Source organism: Truncatella angustata (assembly GCF_020726525.1).
Source record: "Truncatella angustata strain MPI-SDFR-AT-0073 chromosome Unknown BKA67scaffold_8, whole genome shotgun sequence".
Classification (NCBI taxonomy): Eukaryota; Fungi; Ascomycota; class Sordariomycetes; order Amphisphaeriales; family Sporocadaceae; genus Truncatella; species Truncatella angustata.
The window spans coordinates 2,604,429-2,617,824 of record NW_025763388.1 but is presented as its reverse complement, the minus strand read 5'-3'; the positions used below and the strand labels follow the sequence as shown (position 1 = coordinate 2,617,824).

General features: G+C 47.0%; 6 protein-coding genes across 6 annotated transcripts; 3 read left to right on the top strand and 3 right to left on the bottom strand.

The window, feature by feature from the left end:
* Positions 1-111: 111 nt before the first annotated feature.
* Positions 112-1,204, top strand: BKA67DRAFT_579576 (CYTH-like domain-containing protein). Its single transcript, XM_046103777.1, has one exon. It carries the CDS (start codon positions 378-380, stop codon positions 1,101-1,103), a length of 726 nt encoding a protein of 241 aa, XP_045954630.1. The 5' UTR covers positions 112-377; the 3' UTR covers positions 1,104-1,204.
* Positions 1,201-1,869, bottom strand: BKA67DRAFT_579574 (uncharacterized protein). The gene has a single exon (XM_046103776.1). The coding sequence runs from the start codon at positions 1,549-1,551 to the stop codon at positions 1,261-1,263; it is 291 nt and encodes a 96-aa protein (XP_045954629.1). The 5' UTR covers positions 1,552-1,869; the 3' UTR covers positions 1,201-1,260.
* A 609-nt stretch (positions 1,870-2,478) lies between these two features.
* On the bottom strand, positions 2,479-2,971 carry BKA67DRAFT_662846 (uncharacterized protein; the record flags this gene model as incomplete). Its single annotated transcript, XM_046108085.1, has 3 exons — positions 2,479-2,660; positions 2,719-2,814; positions 2,878-2,971. The coding sequence occupies 3 exons, from the start codon at positions 2,969-2,971 to the stop codon at positions 2,479-2,481; spliced, it is 372 nt and encodes a 123-aa protein (XP_045954628.1).
* A 2,585-nt stretch (positions 2,972-5,556) lies between these two features.
* Positions 5,557-8,751, top strand: BKA67DRAFT_638815 (uncharacterized protein; the record flags this gene model as incomplete). The annotated part of the gene is made up of 8 exons (XM_046105720.1): positions 5,557-5,734; positions 6,230-6,752; positions 6,795-7,150; positions 7,326-7,919; positions 7,950-8,089; positions 8,120-8,201; positions 8,232-8,375; positions 8,431-8,751. 8 exons carry the CDS (start codon positions 5,557-5,559, stop codon positions 8,691-8,693), a joined length of 2,280 nt encoding a protein of 759 aa, XP_045954627.1. The 3' UTR covers positions 8,694-8,751.
* Positions 8,752-8,823: 72 nt separating this feature from the next.
* On the bottom strand, positions 8,824-10,762 carry BKA67DRAFT_579568 (heterokaryon incompatibility protein-domain-containing protein). The gene has a single exon (XM_046103775.1). It carries the CDS (start codon positions 10,650-10,652, stop codon positions 9,066-9,068), a length of 1,587 nt encoding a protein of 528 aa, XP_045954626.1. The 5' UTR covers positions 10,653-10,762; the 3' UTR covers positions 8,824-9,065.
* Positions 10,763-11,936: 1,174 nt separating this feature from the next.
* Positions 11,937-12,686, top strand: BKA67DRAFT_662842 (uncharacterized protein; the record flags this gene model as incomplete). Its single annotated transcript, XM_046108084.1, has 1 exon — positions 11,937-12,686. The coding sequence occupies one exon, from the start codon at positions 11,937-11,939 to the stop codon at positions 12,684-12,686; it is 750 nt and encodes a 249-aa protein (XP_045954625.1).
* Positions 12,687-13,396: the final 710 nt, after the last annotated feature.

Below are 13,396 nucleotides of genomic sequence, written 5' to 3'. Positions count from 1 at the left end.
AGCTATGATGGATAGGTTAATCTATCTCCAGGACGCGCTAAAGGCTCGCCCTACGTGAATTCCCCACGGGCCACAACAGGGCCAGAAATCGATGCTTGGGCCACAGGCCCTTGAGGCACAACTCTTACAACCGCAGGCCGCGTGGTTTGATGGGGACTTATTACCAATTCTTACCTTGGTGAGACCTCCCACGCCGAAACCCCACCGTTGTTTCTACCACGCATGCGCACGGGTGCGCAATCCCCAAAGTAATCCAAGTCCCCCGGCCTATTTCAACACTTCATCATGTACTCTATCCACACATATACACTCTAGTCTAGTCTAGTCTAGTCTAGTCCAGATCGAGTCTTGGCTACCAACGACACCGAAACTACAAGATGTTCAGAATGCTGAATATATCCACCAAATGCACATCTGCATTGCCACGCATCTCTCGCCGATCGAGGAAGCTTGCCTCCACTCACTCAGGGGCGGTGCAGTTTCGTCAACTCGAGGTAGAGCGCAAATTTCTTGCCACACCGTCAGCTATATCCTACCTACGTTCAAACGGCGAAGGCTCAAGGTTCAAGAAATACAAGAGCCTTGGAGTGCAGATTAACCACGACGTGTACTACGACCGAGACGGTGTGCTCTTTTCGAAAGGAGTTTATATCCGTCGGCGAAATGGGCATTGGGAGGCAAAGATCCGCACTGGTGGTAACTTCATCAACTCGGCTTTTAGGGAGATCGGTGGCGACAAGGCGGTAACGGAGGTTGTCCAAAAAAGCTTGACTGTCACCGCAGACGGAGCTGGTATCGAAAAGTTGCTGGAGCCTTGCGCCGAATTCATTACGGATCGAGAGTCTTGGATAATTGACGGAAAATTTCGAGTCGATGTCGATACAACAGACTTTGGACATACAGTTGGAGAAGTGGAACTGACCGAAGTTCTCCAGTCTGCCAGTGGTGAGCAGGGCGAGGAACAAGAGGAAGAGAAGAATTTGAGGGAAAAGATGAACCAAGAGATCAAGGCTTTCATGCAGACTTATCCACCGGCATTCCCAACCGGACGCCCAATTGGCAAGCTGAGTGCCTACTTCCAGAAAGTCGGTCGTGAAACCTGAACGCGTTGTATCTACTGACGGCCAAACCATGATTCGGCATGTTTGAGTTCTTTTTTTTTTTTTTTTTTGAATGGCACGGGGTCAAACGAGTTTATACCTGCAAACGCTCCCTTATGTCCGAGTAATATTGCCCATCCACAGCCATATATAAATACCATTACCATTCCAATTCCTCTGTTTTGTCAACAATTGAGGCGCACCCTACTTGTGCTGGCTTGGTCCAAACACAAAACCAACCCCTCTCAACGGTCAAGTACCGCTCCCGTCCCACCTGTGTCATCGCATTTCTTGCTTCAATATTCGATATACTCTCACTCGCTTTCCCTTCCCCATCACCTTTGTCTAGAAAGCGCATGTGCTCTTTTAAGGCGAAGTAGCTTCCTTTCGTCATCTCATTGTCCAAGGTACAAAACACTTTAAATGCTTTTTGTCTGTCACAAAACATCATCTACTGCTCATTGCTCACAAGAAACGAACGTGTGTCGCGCTTGTGTTGCTCGTTGTCGTTTTCGCCCGTGACGACCAGGAATCGGAAGAGGTTCCATCGGAAGGGCTTGAATTGCGTGATCCGATGAGTCATATCTTCATTCCAGTTCATGCTTTGCAAGACAGTGTTGATTTTGAATTTAATCCGGATGCCAATTGCTGACACTAGCCTACAACTTTAGTCAATTGCTCCACGTGCTCTCCGCTTCTGCCCTGTCTGATCTTGATAATTGTTTCCGGGTCAAATGGATCGCAGGATATGGCAAGGATAACGATGAACGCATCATTCTCGCGCATCATCATCTCGATGACGAAATTTTCAGTAATCCTTGAGCTGTTCGATGCGATACTTATGCTTTTCAACCCCCAAATTTTTTTCCCTATCAAGAAGCTCATGCATTAAGGTAGGTTAAATGAAAAGCTCACCACCTGAGAAGTTGAGCTTCTTCACCCCGGCTTCTCTCAAGAGCTTCATCCCGCGCTTGGCCTCGTCAAGAGAAGGGAAGCTTGAAATCATCTCTCTGTATGGAAGCAAACGCCGCATTCGTAGTTAAATCTGCGAGAGAAGTGGTAGTTTATCGATGTTCACTTTCAGCTGGGCTCAATTGGTGATATTTGCAAATATAGTATAAGATACATGCACCCAGGATGCCACTTACACATCTTCTGTGGTTTATTTATGCACTCGTAGGAACAAAACTCGGATTTCAACTGGCTAGGCTTTTCTCTAACTGCTTTTGTTGGAGGAAACAACAACAACAACAAAAAGCACGCATTCGTCGTGAACTTAAGAGGCTCGGTAGCATTGAAATGATTAGGGCCCCGAATTTATACTCTTTGTTGGACCCCATGATGGGAACAATATTTTGTTGAATGGTGTTAATATTGTTTATGCTCGAACCTCGAATTGCCATACGATCAAGGCGATGACTGTGGCAAGAGTGGCAGAGATAGCGGCAACAGCCGGCGTCATCATGCCCAGCATGGCCAAACTCGTCATGGTTGCAAATAATCCTCCTGCAGGAGTAAAACCGCGGTACATGAAGGATTGGAAGAAAGCAGCAATCGATCCTGTAGGAACTGGCCGTCAGTTGCGTTTCATGCTGGCAATAGAAATATGTTATGGTACCGGGGAGAACGCCGGTCGGTCCAAAGCCCAACGACGTGAAGATGATGTAAAACAGGGTGAAAGCGATAGCCCATGCCAAGAGCACTCTGTATACTTCTTCCTGGATAATTAGCACTAGTATATCATTTGGGATTCTATTAAAGAACAAGGCGGACTAACCAGGCTGCGTAAGCCATGGAGGAATCCCTTCGATATAGGACCAGAACCAGAGGAGCGAATGCCAAAGAGGACTATATAAAATGACTTCTAACATGATAATGGAGAAATTGAAAAATACAAAATCATCTGACCAATTCCGAGCTGAATTCTTGACTAGAGTGAGGTGCTTATTTCAGTTGACGATCTTGTTGAGGAGGGTAATCTCGTTTTGGGATGATAGCACTTTCTTATATCTCTACATATCTGCTATTTAGCGGATTTTTTAAAACTACTGTGCTTTTCACGGTTGGGCTCTGCCTGCTGGGAATCATTGTTTCGTCTAAGTAATGGAAGAAGATTGACCGCTAGTCTTGTGCAACAACGCAGTGCTGCATAGAACCGTGTCGCACAGCAGACAAGCATGTTTTAGGTGCACAGTCGAAAGATAAAGGAAATGCTATCTTGCATAAGAAGCAAAATTACTTATCAAATACTCTAACCGTGCCCACCCACTTTCGCACGCACCCCCTTTTGCACGCCGATCTTCCGACGCGTCAACAACACCACGCTTTTCTTGTAAATGCTAGAACTCAACCAATTGTAATCCTATCGATCTGATATTTTCAATATGGGTAAACTAAATGAACGCGATGTAGCAGAAGCAATTAGTTTGGTTCGAAACGGCGAAACGATAACGCGCGCAGCCAAAGCTTTCGGTATCGTACGGTCTACTTTGTCGCGACGACTTAACGGGTCGCAACCACATTCCTTAGCCCACGAAACGTCAAAGAACCTATCTGAATTGCAAGAAATGGAGCTTGAGCAATGGATTTTACATGAGGAATTATGTGGACGCGCTCCGGGCTCGAATATGGTGCGACAAATAGCGGCTAATATCATGACTGGTATCGGCGAAATCGACGATACGGTCACCCCTAGATACAATTAGGTATACAAGTTCCTTAGCCGCCACCCACACTTGAAGACTAAGGTTGGACGTGTAATTGACGCTAAGAGGGTCAAAGGCATTGAAAAACAGACCGTAAAGGACTTTTACACGTATATATCACAGGTCAAAAACACCTATAAGATCCTACCAAAGGACATCTATAATATGGATGAAACAGGTGTACAAGAAGCCGAACAAAGTCAAGGCATAGTCATCGGGACGTCTAGGTCACGTCGTTCACGCGTTACGAAAAACCCAGCAACTGGATGGATGTTAGTTATCCATAGTATTAACGCTATCGGGTTGAAAATAACGAATACGTATATACTAAGAGGAACAACACTACAAGCATAATGGTTACCTAAGGATCTTGAGGAAGCTGAGTATACAGCGACCCCTAAGGGCTGGACCAACTCAGCAGTGGCGCTATCATGGTTGTTAGAGGTCTTCGAGCCAGAAACCAGACCACAAGAGTCCCTAGACTGCCCAAACCCATGGAGGATGCTCCTCCTCGATGGCCACAGTACTCATATTACACCCGGGTTCATGCTAAGGGCATTCAGGAAGAGGATTGTCTTGATATACCTACTAGTATACACAAGCGAAGCGCTCCAACCACTTAACAAGACGGTCTTCTCATCGTTGAAGTCCCACTACCATAGGCTAATAAGCCTATACCGTGGTATTCAAGCTACTAGGCCCGTTAACAAGCAACGGATGCTTAAAGCTTATAATAAAGCTTGTGCCCTTGCTTTTACGAAACAAATTATCGAAAGCGGCTGGGCCAAAACGGGTATTTACCCCTTAAATGAATTAATGGTATTAGGTGACCCTGAGTTCTTCCCACCATTACCTGACACTCAACTTATAACACCACAAAACGAGTCAGATCTAGCTGAAATTGGTCTGTTTACTCCTTATAATAATAAGGACCTTCGACTTTAAATTAGGGACGTTACCATTAATTATTCGCAAACTTCTAGAGACGTAAGGGAGTTGCTTGGGAAATGTGCTAAGTCACTTGACATAGCGCTCGCAGAACTAGCAACAACACGTCAAGCAAACCTCGATTTGCAAGCTGAACTAGATAATCATAAGCCTGATAAACGTCAAATAGTTAGAAAAGACCCGAATAAGGTCTTTGCTAGTGTTACAGAGATCAGACCAGCGCAAGACAAGCTGAAAAGGAAGATGCCTGAGCTATAACGCAATGAACAAGTCCCTATTAACTCGTTCCTCGAAATACAACCTTCTACGCGAAAGCGGACACGTAAATAACCTAGAGATAGTTTATTTGAATTGATTTCATGGTGTTATAGCTGGCAGTTGTTGTATCTATCTATCAGTGTGTTTGAGGAAACGTCGGTAAATCGGCGTGCAAAAGGGGGTGCGTGCGAAAGTGGGTGGGCACGGTTAGTAGTCTGCCATAGGTCGATTTGGCTTCAAGAGCTTCTTCTTGGATAGAGTTACTTGTTCAAGTTGCAATGGGCATATATTGCGAGCCCACGTATGCACAGTATCTGATATCGGCCCACCACTAGTCCAAGTTCCATGGTCATCTAACTTCATTCCATGGCTTATCCTTTCATATTGTATCTGATTCACCTTAAAGTGTTCCGTAAAATTCCCAAATGTTATTGAAGTTGCCATAGATGGAGCGCGGCTTTGACTCGAAACCCGACAATAGAGTAGAGTTCAAACCTAACGGATGGCAGCGGAAGGTGCTAGACGGTATTGATGCAAATCAGAGCATGTTTGTGGTCGCACCTACAAGTGCTAGAAAGACATTCATTTCATTCTATGCCATGCGCAAAGTTCTCGAATGTGATGATGATGGAGTACTGGTTTGTGTAGCTCCCACAAAGGCATTGGTGAATCAAATCGCAGTGGAAGTCCAGGCTCGATACAATAAGATATTCAAGCAAGTTGGTAAGTCAGTATAGGCTATACATACCCGCGACCACCGAATCAATAGCCCAACTGGTTGACAAATTTTGATTACGGTAAGATCATGCTCTTGGCTCTTTCAAATGCCAACAAATGGTCAAGTAGGGTTCGCCGCATCATTTTTGATGAAGTGCATTCCATTGGCCAAGCTCAGGATGGTGTAGTTTGGGAGCAGCTATTGTTAATGGCACCTTGCCCAATTAATGCCCTAAGCCCAACAGTTGGAACCCCCCCCCCCCCCCCCCCCAAAGTTTAGTAGGTGGCTGGCCGATACTCAGGAAGCCATTGGAATTGACCTGGTGACGGTACATCATCCGCGCCATTACTCGGACCTCGACAAGTTTTATTACACGCCGCCTGAGAACCTTTTATTTCGAGGAGTATATGAAGAGCAAACTTTTGGTGTACTAGGTCTCGATAGCTTGGCCAGGTTCCAGCATGTTTATTCAGTTGCTGGTTTGACCGACAGGTCTCGAGGTATTCCCCATGATCTTGGGCTAGAGCCTCGCGACTGTCTCAAGCTCTGGAGAGCGATGGTGAAGCACCAGACCACCTTATTCCCGGTACCCACGCATCTTAGCCCAGCGGATGCTTTGCCCACAGTATGCCGCAAGGTCGACACGTTAACCTGGGAAAAAGATTTGAAAGATCGACTCCAGAAGTGGATTGCTTATGGCTCCTCTCCGTATGATAATGATGTTTGCGAGCTTGAACAAAGCTTCAGAGATGAAATTCGTGAGCTGGAGTACGCAACTAAACCTGCAGAACGACCAAGCTCACGCGCTGCGAGGCTTCACGACCCATTCGACCTCACTGAGACAACTCTACCTCTGCTTTGCCGTTTAGAAACCCACGATGCGCTGCCAGCCATAATATTCAACTATGACCGCCACCAGTGCAAAAAGATCTGTCGGGGCTTGCTCGAAGAGCTTCAACAGGCTGAATTGACTCAGGAAAAAAGCGGAGCGAAATGGGAAAGGACGCTCGAGCGAAGGGACGAGTAGAAGAAATTTTAAGAGAAAGCTGCAGTAACGCAGTTCAGCGTCAAGACGACCAAGCATCAAGACGGTGAAAGACGCACAAAGATCCACCAGGACCGTGATGCCGCGGAAGATCACACCAGTGCATTGGACCTCTTCGATCCTGCCATACCCTTGCATGGGTACCATTTTGCAGACTATACTAAGCTGCAACGTTCCGATCTGGATGACTTAGTCTGGAAGCTTAGTCGGTATGGCATCAATAAATGGCTCATAGAATCGCTCCAAAGAGGCATCGGGGCTCATCACGCCGGCATGAATCGGAGCTATATGGAGGTCGTTGAAATCTTGTTTCGCAAAGGCTTCTTACGGGTTGTGATTGCCACTGGCACACTTGCTCTAGGTACCAATATGCCATGTAAAACGGTCGTTTTTCAGTGGAGACTCTGTGTTTTTGACTGCGCTCAACTACCGCCAATGTGCCCGCCGCGCTGGCCGGCGCGGTTTCGATCAGCTCGGCAACGTGGTCTTCCACGGAGTGACTAGGGAGAAGGTTTGCAGGCTAATCAGCTCACGTTTGCCTGACCTTTCAGGGCATTTCCCCATCACGACGACGCTTGTTCTTCGGTTGTTCACTTTGTTGCATGGGTCAAAGAATTCAAGGTATGCTGTAAGCGCCGTCAATGGTTTACAGTCGCAGCCGCGGTTGGACATGGGCGGGCCGTCGTTCAAAGATATGACGATGCATCATCTTCGCTTCTCAATCAAGTACCTACGAAAGCAGTTTCTACTCAGCGGGAATGATGTTCCGCTAAAATTTGCTGGACTCAAAAGCTATTTGTACTTGACGGAAAATTTATCATTCGCTTTCCATGCTCTTTTGAAGGGAGGATATTTTCACGAGCTCTGCAATGGGATAGACAAGCTTGAGAAAAATACTGTCGAGACGCTTATGCTTGTCATGGCACATTTGTTCAAGCGGATTTATTGGTGCCAAGCAGATTCGGAGCATCAAGAGACGGATTTCAAATCGTCGTCATCCATTGTGTTCCTGCCTCCACTGCCGAATAATGCGGCGAACATCCTACGAGAACACAACAGACAGACGCTCGATATATGCAAGACATACGTGAAAGCTTTTATCCCACAGCATATTATCAACGAGGATCGCTCTCTTCCGTTTGTGCGTATCAATATTGGCAAGCAAGAAGCATCAGATGTACGAGTACCAAACGCCTTACCCATTGTCAAGATTCGCTCCCCTTTCGTGACTCTTTCGGGCCTAGGTGAGGATTTTGAGTCGATTCACGATCTTCGCCAGACATTGAGGGATGGTGTATTCCTTGAGGAAGCCGTGGTGCCCCACAGTGACGTACATCCAGACGAGATGGAGGTACCTCTGAATGCCTGGCTTTTGGATTTCGTCAAACATGGTTATGTCATGACCATAGAGCGTGCAAATTGTATTCGTAAGGCCGATATCTGGTTCCTACTGAAAGATTTCTCGCTGATCCTCGCAACTATAATTAATATTCTCCTCAACTTCATGAAGCTCAAAGAGGGTACGGACCTCGACATGCTGGATGTTATGGACGACTGGAAGGTCCGTGACGATACCGAAGACGAAAACAGCAAAATTTTCTGTGTCCGAGAAACAGAAGCCTGAAGCGTCGTTGGCTAGTGTTGCTAGAATCGCAGCGACATCCCTTCTCGAGCAGCCGAAATTGGTGACGAAGAAGGAGGCAAAGATTGCCACTAGCTGGGAGGGGGTTACTGACGAAGAAGACGATATAACCCGGGTTGAGAGACAGCGAGCTACTCATGTAGCAAGGCTCGAATTCGAGTTCAATGATGCACTGGGAGGAAACAAGGGCAAAACGGAGGGATTGCGCAATGTGCTCAAGTCATTCCAGAAACTGCATGCCGGTTTCAACGCGAATTTCAAAGCGATTTGGGCATGAAATATGTTTGATGATTGGTTTGAAGTACGTAGAAGACTTTTTTAAGCAAGTGTGTTACTCTAAAGATTTAAATCGAATATTTCGCGTTTTTGATATCCCATTCGTAATGACAAGTTTGAACAATAGATATAGCATATCTTTTCGCATTAATATATATAGTATAGCTCCTCTTTTCCATAATTTCGTCCATGTGCAAGCAAGTAATGAAGTGCCTAAGGTTCGCATCTACAAGATCCAACAATCTTTTCGTTTGGTTGAGATCAACTCAAAAAATTGTGCATCGTACCAGGCCGAGATCGGCTGATCAGTACTATTTTCAATATGTTTAGGCAGTAGCAGCAGCAGTATTATCATACAACCAAAATTCCTATTTTATTGCTTTAACTCCGAAAAGGAAAGATCGAAACAATGGACAGATACAGTATCCATGTAAAACTTTCTTTGTGAAATTGATACTCGCAGCTTGTTGATCTTCGTCTTAGGATCTTGTATGTTGATCGCGGATCTTCTCCCCTGGCAAGCAAGATCTGCCATCCTCTGCATATCAGATACTTGTGTGTCATTATGTAATTCCCAAATGTCTGATCGTTTGCCTTGAGGTACTATAGTGGCCCAAGGTTCCTTGTCGTTCATTCCCATCCCGCATACGACCAGAAATGCTTGATTGTCTAGATATTGTCTTTGCAGCGATCCAACAGACATAAACAATATGCTACCAGTGAAGTTGGGAACGCCCTTGGTGATAAAAAGTTCCTTTTGAATATCCCATAAGCGTTTTGGCTGCATTGTGGCTGGACGGAAGAGCTTGGTCTGGAATCCTCGTTTGAAAGCAATCGCCCCCTGGAGATTTTTCCCACGTTCTAGCGTTGAGGATAACGCTGGCAGGATGGTTTTACTTATGTAAAATAGTTCCGCAGCTTCATAACTGCGCTCTTCCAAGAGGGCAAGACACGCTGGTTGAACTCGCGCGTACAAGTCGGCGCCATGTTTGTCGACATGGATACCTAGGTACTTTTTCTTCCGCTTGGTGCTGACAAAGCAATCCAGAGATAGTATATCTGAGTCGCGGGATAAGCCACTATGCATCCGCAAGCCTTTATTGGTGACAGCGAATTCGTCGCTAAGTCGTCCGTCGCGTACCCTTTGAATATTGCCAGCATCTGCAAACTCCGCGGGTGAGCTTGCAAGCATACCCCTATATTTCTGCGTACTTTGATGTGCATTCGATCTCCATGCAAACAGAGAGAGATCGTTCACTTCCTCAATTATGGCTTCTTGCAACCTGATAAATGCGTTGTTGCCTTCACCGTAAATTAAAGGCATATGAACCTGGAAAATGCCCAGAAGACAGTACGCCTGGTCTTCTAGACGCGTGGTGACTCTTCGAGACGCCCATGACATCCGCTGTGCGACTGGAATTGACGAAAGGTAAGAAGAATTCTTCAATACTTTTTCGTCGATGCCCGTTGTGGTAGCAAGAAGAGGACGAAGACTGGCTTTTGTGCCTCTTAGAACCCAGTTTGCGTCGTAAAACTCCACTGATCGCGAGGCAACAAGCTCTTGCAGGGTCCAGCCTCTCGTGAACCAACGGCAAGATTTCAAAGTTTTGGTTGTCAACGTAACCTTTGGGTCCGTCATAAGATCCATGAGGAAAACATACGTGATAAAAGATTTAGCATACCAGGTGAACATTGAGTTGATCGACTCTGTCAGCTCAGCGCTATTAGTCTTGTCAATGCAACATGTATCCACCCATGCATATGGTATCTTTTGCCTTCGAGCTTCTTCGCAGGTGTGTTCAATCTTCCGATACCCTTGTTGATATTGGGCTTCGTGGGGCTTTTGGAATTGTTGGAATGTTACTTCATCACTGTCCCAGGTATGCGAAAGCATAGCGAACTTGGCAGGAGGTGAAGAGAACTCTTTTAGCTCCAGGGTATTCGTGTCAATAAGCCACATGATAGCTTGCTTTTAATTATTGTGGTCACAATATATGAGATCAAAATTCTCGAATGGGAATGCGTAGCTTTGATTGCTAGACTGTTTCCTCTGAGGTTTTACAAAAGAGCATACAGCCGCTACTTATCTGCATGTCGGGCGTATCCCCGCACTTAATGGTGTGTAGATTATCCCAGATGATTCGCTATAGGTGACACCATCCTCGGCAGCACAATGAACATGGCTCCGGAAGTGCCAATCGGTGTCGGACCGGCAGGCTTGTGTGACGATTATACTATCGGGCGCAGAACCACAAATAATATGAGACGCTGGGTTTATACTAACAAGGTATGCTAGCCATAAGGAGAAGATTGTGCAGATAGAACTTCAGAATATACTGAGCAAAGAAAATTCACAAGTGTAACGGTCGAAGCATGAGCATTATCTATGGATAGACAGATGCTTAGATTAATCACTGAAGTAGTAACTGTCTATGTAGAGTAGGAAATTCGATCCTTATTATTTCCATTCTTTCATTCACTGATGTTCCCTGGATCACATTGGATCGAATTCGGATCGCTTCGGATCACGAGTGGTCCCTTGTGAGCCAGAGTAATCCCCTTTTGTTGTACGCCAGCACTGCTCTTGGATCACCCAAGTGGAGCATAGTAAGTTTGTGTACTGCATGACGAACACGCCAAAAGTCCGTGTAATGGAGGTTGTCCATGACTGTGCAATTACACTATGTAGTGTAAGAGGCGTCGCAACTATACTGCGACAAGTAGTCCGTTATCCTGTTCTCGGCGCACATCGATCGACCAAAGCGTAATCTGGCAGCGCCTCTTCAGGTTTCATGTGCCAATCATCCCTCAGGGTGAAGTGATGCTTTACTGACTCGCCCCAATTTAAGCCGTCCTCCTGGGAACCTTCACAGGACCGGCTGTTGATAATCTGTTAGACTTTGGGAGTGCCGATGCCGGGGGACAGAGGAAGCGGTCCGAATTACATGCGAACTTTGCCATCATCCCCGCCCGACGCAAACGTGTAACTGTTCAATGGCCTCCACGAGATAGTGTTACATCGTATATTATCCTCGCCGACGTGGTGCCCGTCGGCAAACCCTATGAGACGACCGGTATCTTTGTGCCAGACGGCAATTGAGCCATCTGTGGGTGAACTGCGCAGAGAATTAGCTGATTGAAACGTTTCTGATATACATATGTTTAGTAAGGAAGAATTGAGTTACCTTCATCCATGTTGGAGTCTGGCGGCCACGATGTCCACCCTGACCAGCTAGATTTCGTTATGGGCATGGCGACTGGTAACTCAATATACGCTGCGGAATGCCTCCTACAAGACCCAAGCAGGCTAGATCGTTCAGGTATCAGTCAATTTCAGGGGATCCGTCGAATTATTGGAAGTCTCGGCGAACCGGGTATCGTGTTCCTAGTGCCACCCCCTTCTCCCAGGCGGGAACGACTGGACAGTGTGCAGCATCGAGTCGTCCGGCATGACGCCTTCGATGGACAATTGGTGAACCATTTCGAGCAAACCTCCCTACACCTAAAACTTACGGCTTTGAAGATACCACTGGTTACCGCTCAGGGCGCGATCGACGCAGACATAGTGATTTGCGAAGCCCTTGTCCGCGTCTTCGACGGGCCCCGTTGGATGGCAGACCTGGACATCGTGCGGGGCTTCGAAGACCTGAACTTGACGATTCTGCCTGGGTGCACATGCTCGGGCCGCGAGGACTGGGATGGACTAGGAGCCCAGCTCTCGGAAACTCTTGGCGAAAAGCTGCGTTCGATCTCGCGGTGGGAGGAGTTATTCCTTTGCCAAGAAAACCTCCTACCGGACGAAATCGGTTGCGTGCGGTCCTCTGGCAACTGGTTTGCTCGCCTGGCTGCAATGTCGCTCGCGCTATCAACGGGATGTCCTACCTCAGTTTTCCCACCTGGCAGCATTTGTCGGGATTGCGGGACCAAATTATTGTCCTGGAGACCAAGAAGCACGAAGTTGTGTCCCGTCGAGCTGAACCTTTTGATTGTGTGACTTGGATTTATTTTCGACTACTCTCCAGGATATGCAGGAAACAAGTTCAATTCAAATGTCGGTATATAATTGATATCATGATAGTCTAATGGTCTCTTCCCGTGCTGTCAGAAATTTATACCCCGTCAAACGTAACGTGGTGAACCTGCCGATCCTGTGAAAGCTTCCGTCCTCATTCTCGCCCAAGACCAACCCGTAGACTGTCGCCCGCGCTCTCTCATCTTTGTCTGCTGTGTGTTCCGAAGACTTCTTTGTCTTCGTCTCTGTTACTTCGCTTTCCGTCGTTCCTCCTAAACTACTCCCGGCATCCCCTATGCTAACACCGCCACCATCTGCCTGCTCGCCTCCGCCCTGCCTCTTGATGTCTTTTTCTTCTTTTACGTCTTCTTTTGCTTCTTCTACTATCGGCACAGCAAAGAGAACAAGCAGTACACAGCTTTCAGGAAGCTTGAAGTCTATATTTTCTTCCAACGAAGCGAATTGGCGAGTAGAGATGATGTCAGCCATGTTGAGCCGCCACGCCGTCGTGTCCTCCTGCCGCGACAGGCGATTGTCCCGCTGCAGAAGGTCGCAGGCCAGGGCGCTCTGCCCGCGTATGACGGGGCCTCGGACGACGAGGGATGCGGACGCCATCTCTCCGTGGACGAAGGGGACCGCCGGGCTGCCGCTGGACTTTGGCGTAACGCTCGCGTGCACGATCTGCGCCATTT

What these genes read in the sequence shown, in the direction of transcription:
- BKA67DRAFT_579576 (XM_046103777.1), top strand. Translation starts at nt 378, where the DNA reads ATGTTCAGAATGCTGAATATATCCACCAAATGCACATCTGCATTGCCA.
- BKA67DRAFT_579574 (XM_046103776.1), bottom strand. Translation starts at nt 1,551, where the DNA reads ATGATGTTTTGTGACAGACAAAAAGCATTTAAAGTGTTTTGTACCTTG.
- BKA67DRAFT_579568 (XM_046103775.1), bottom strand. Translation starts at nt 10,652, where the DNA reads ATGTGGCTTATTGACACGAATACCCTGGAGCTAAAAGAGTTCTCTTCA.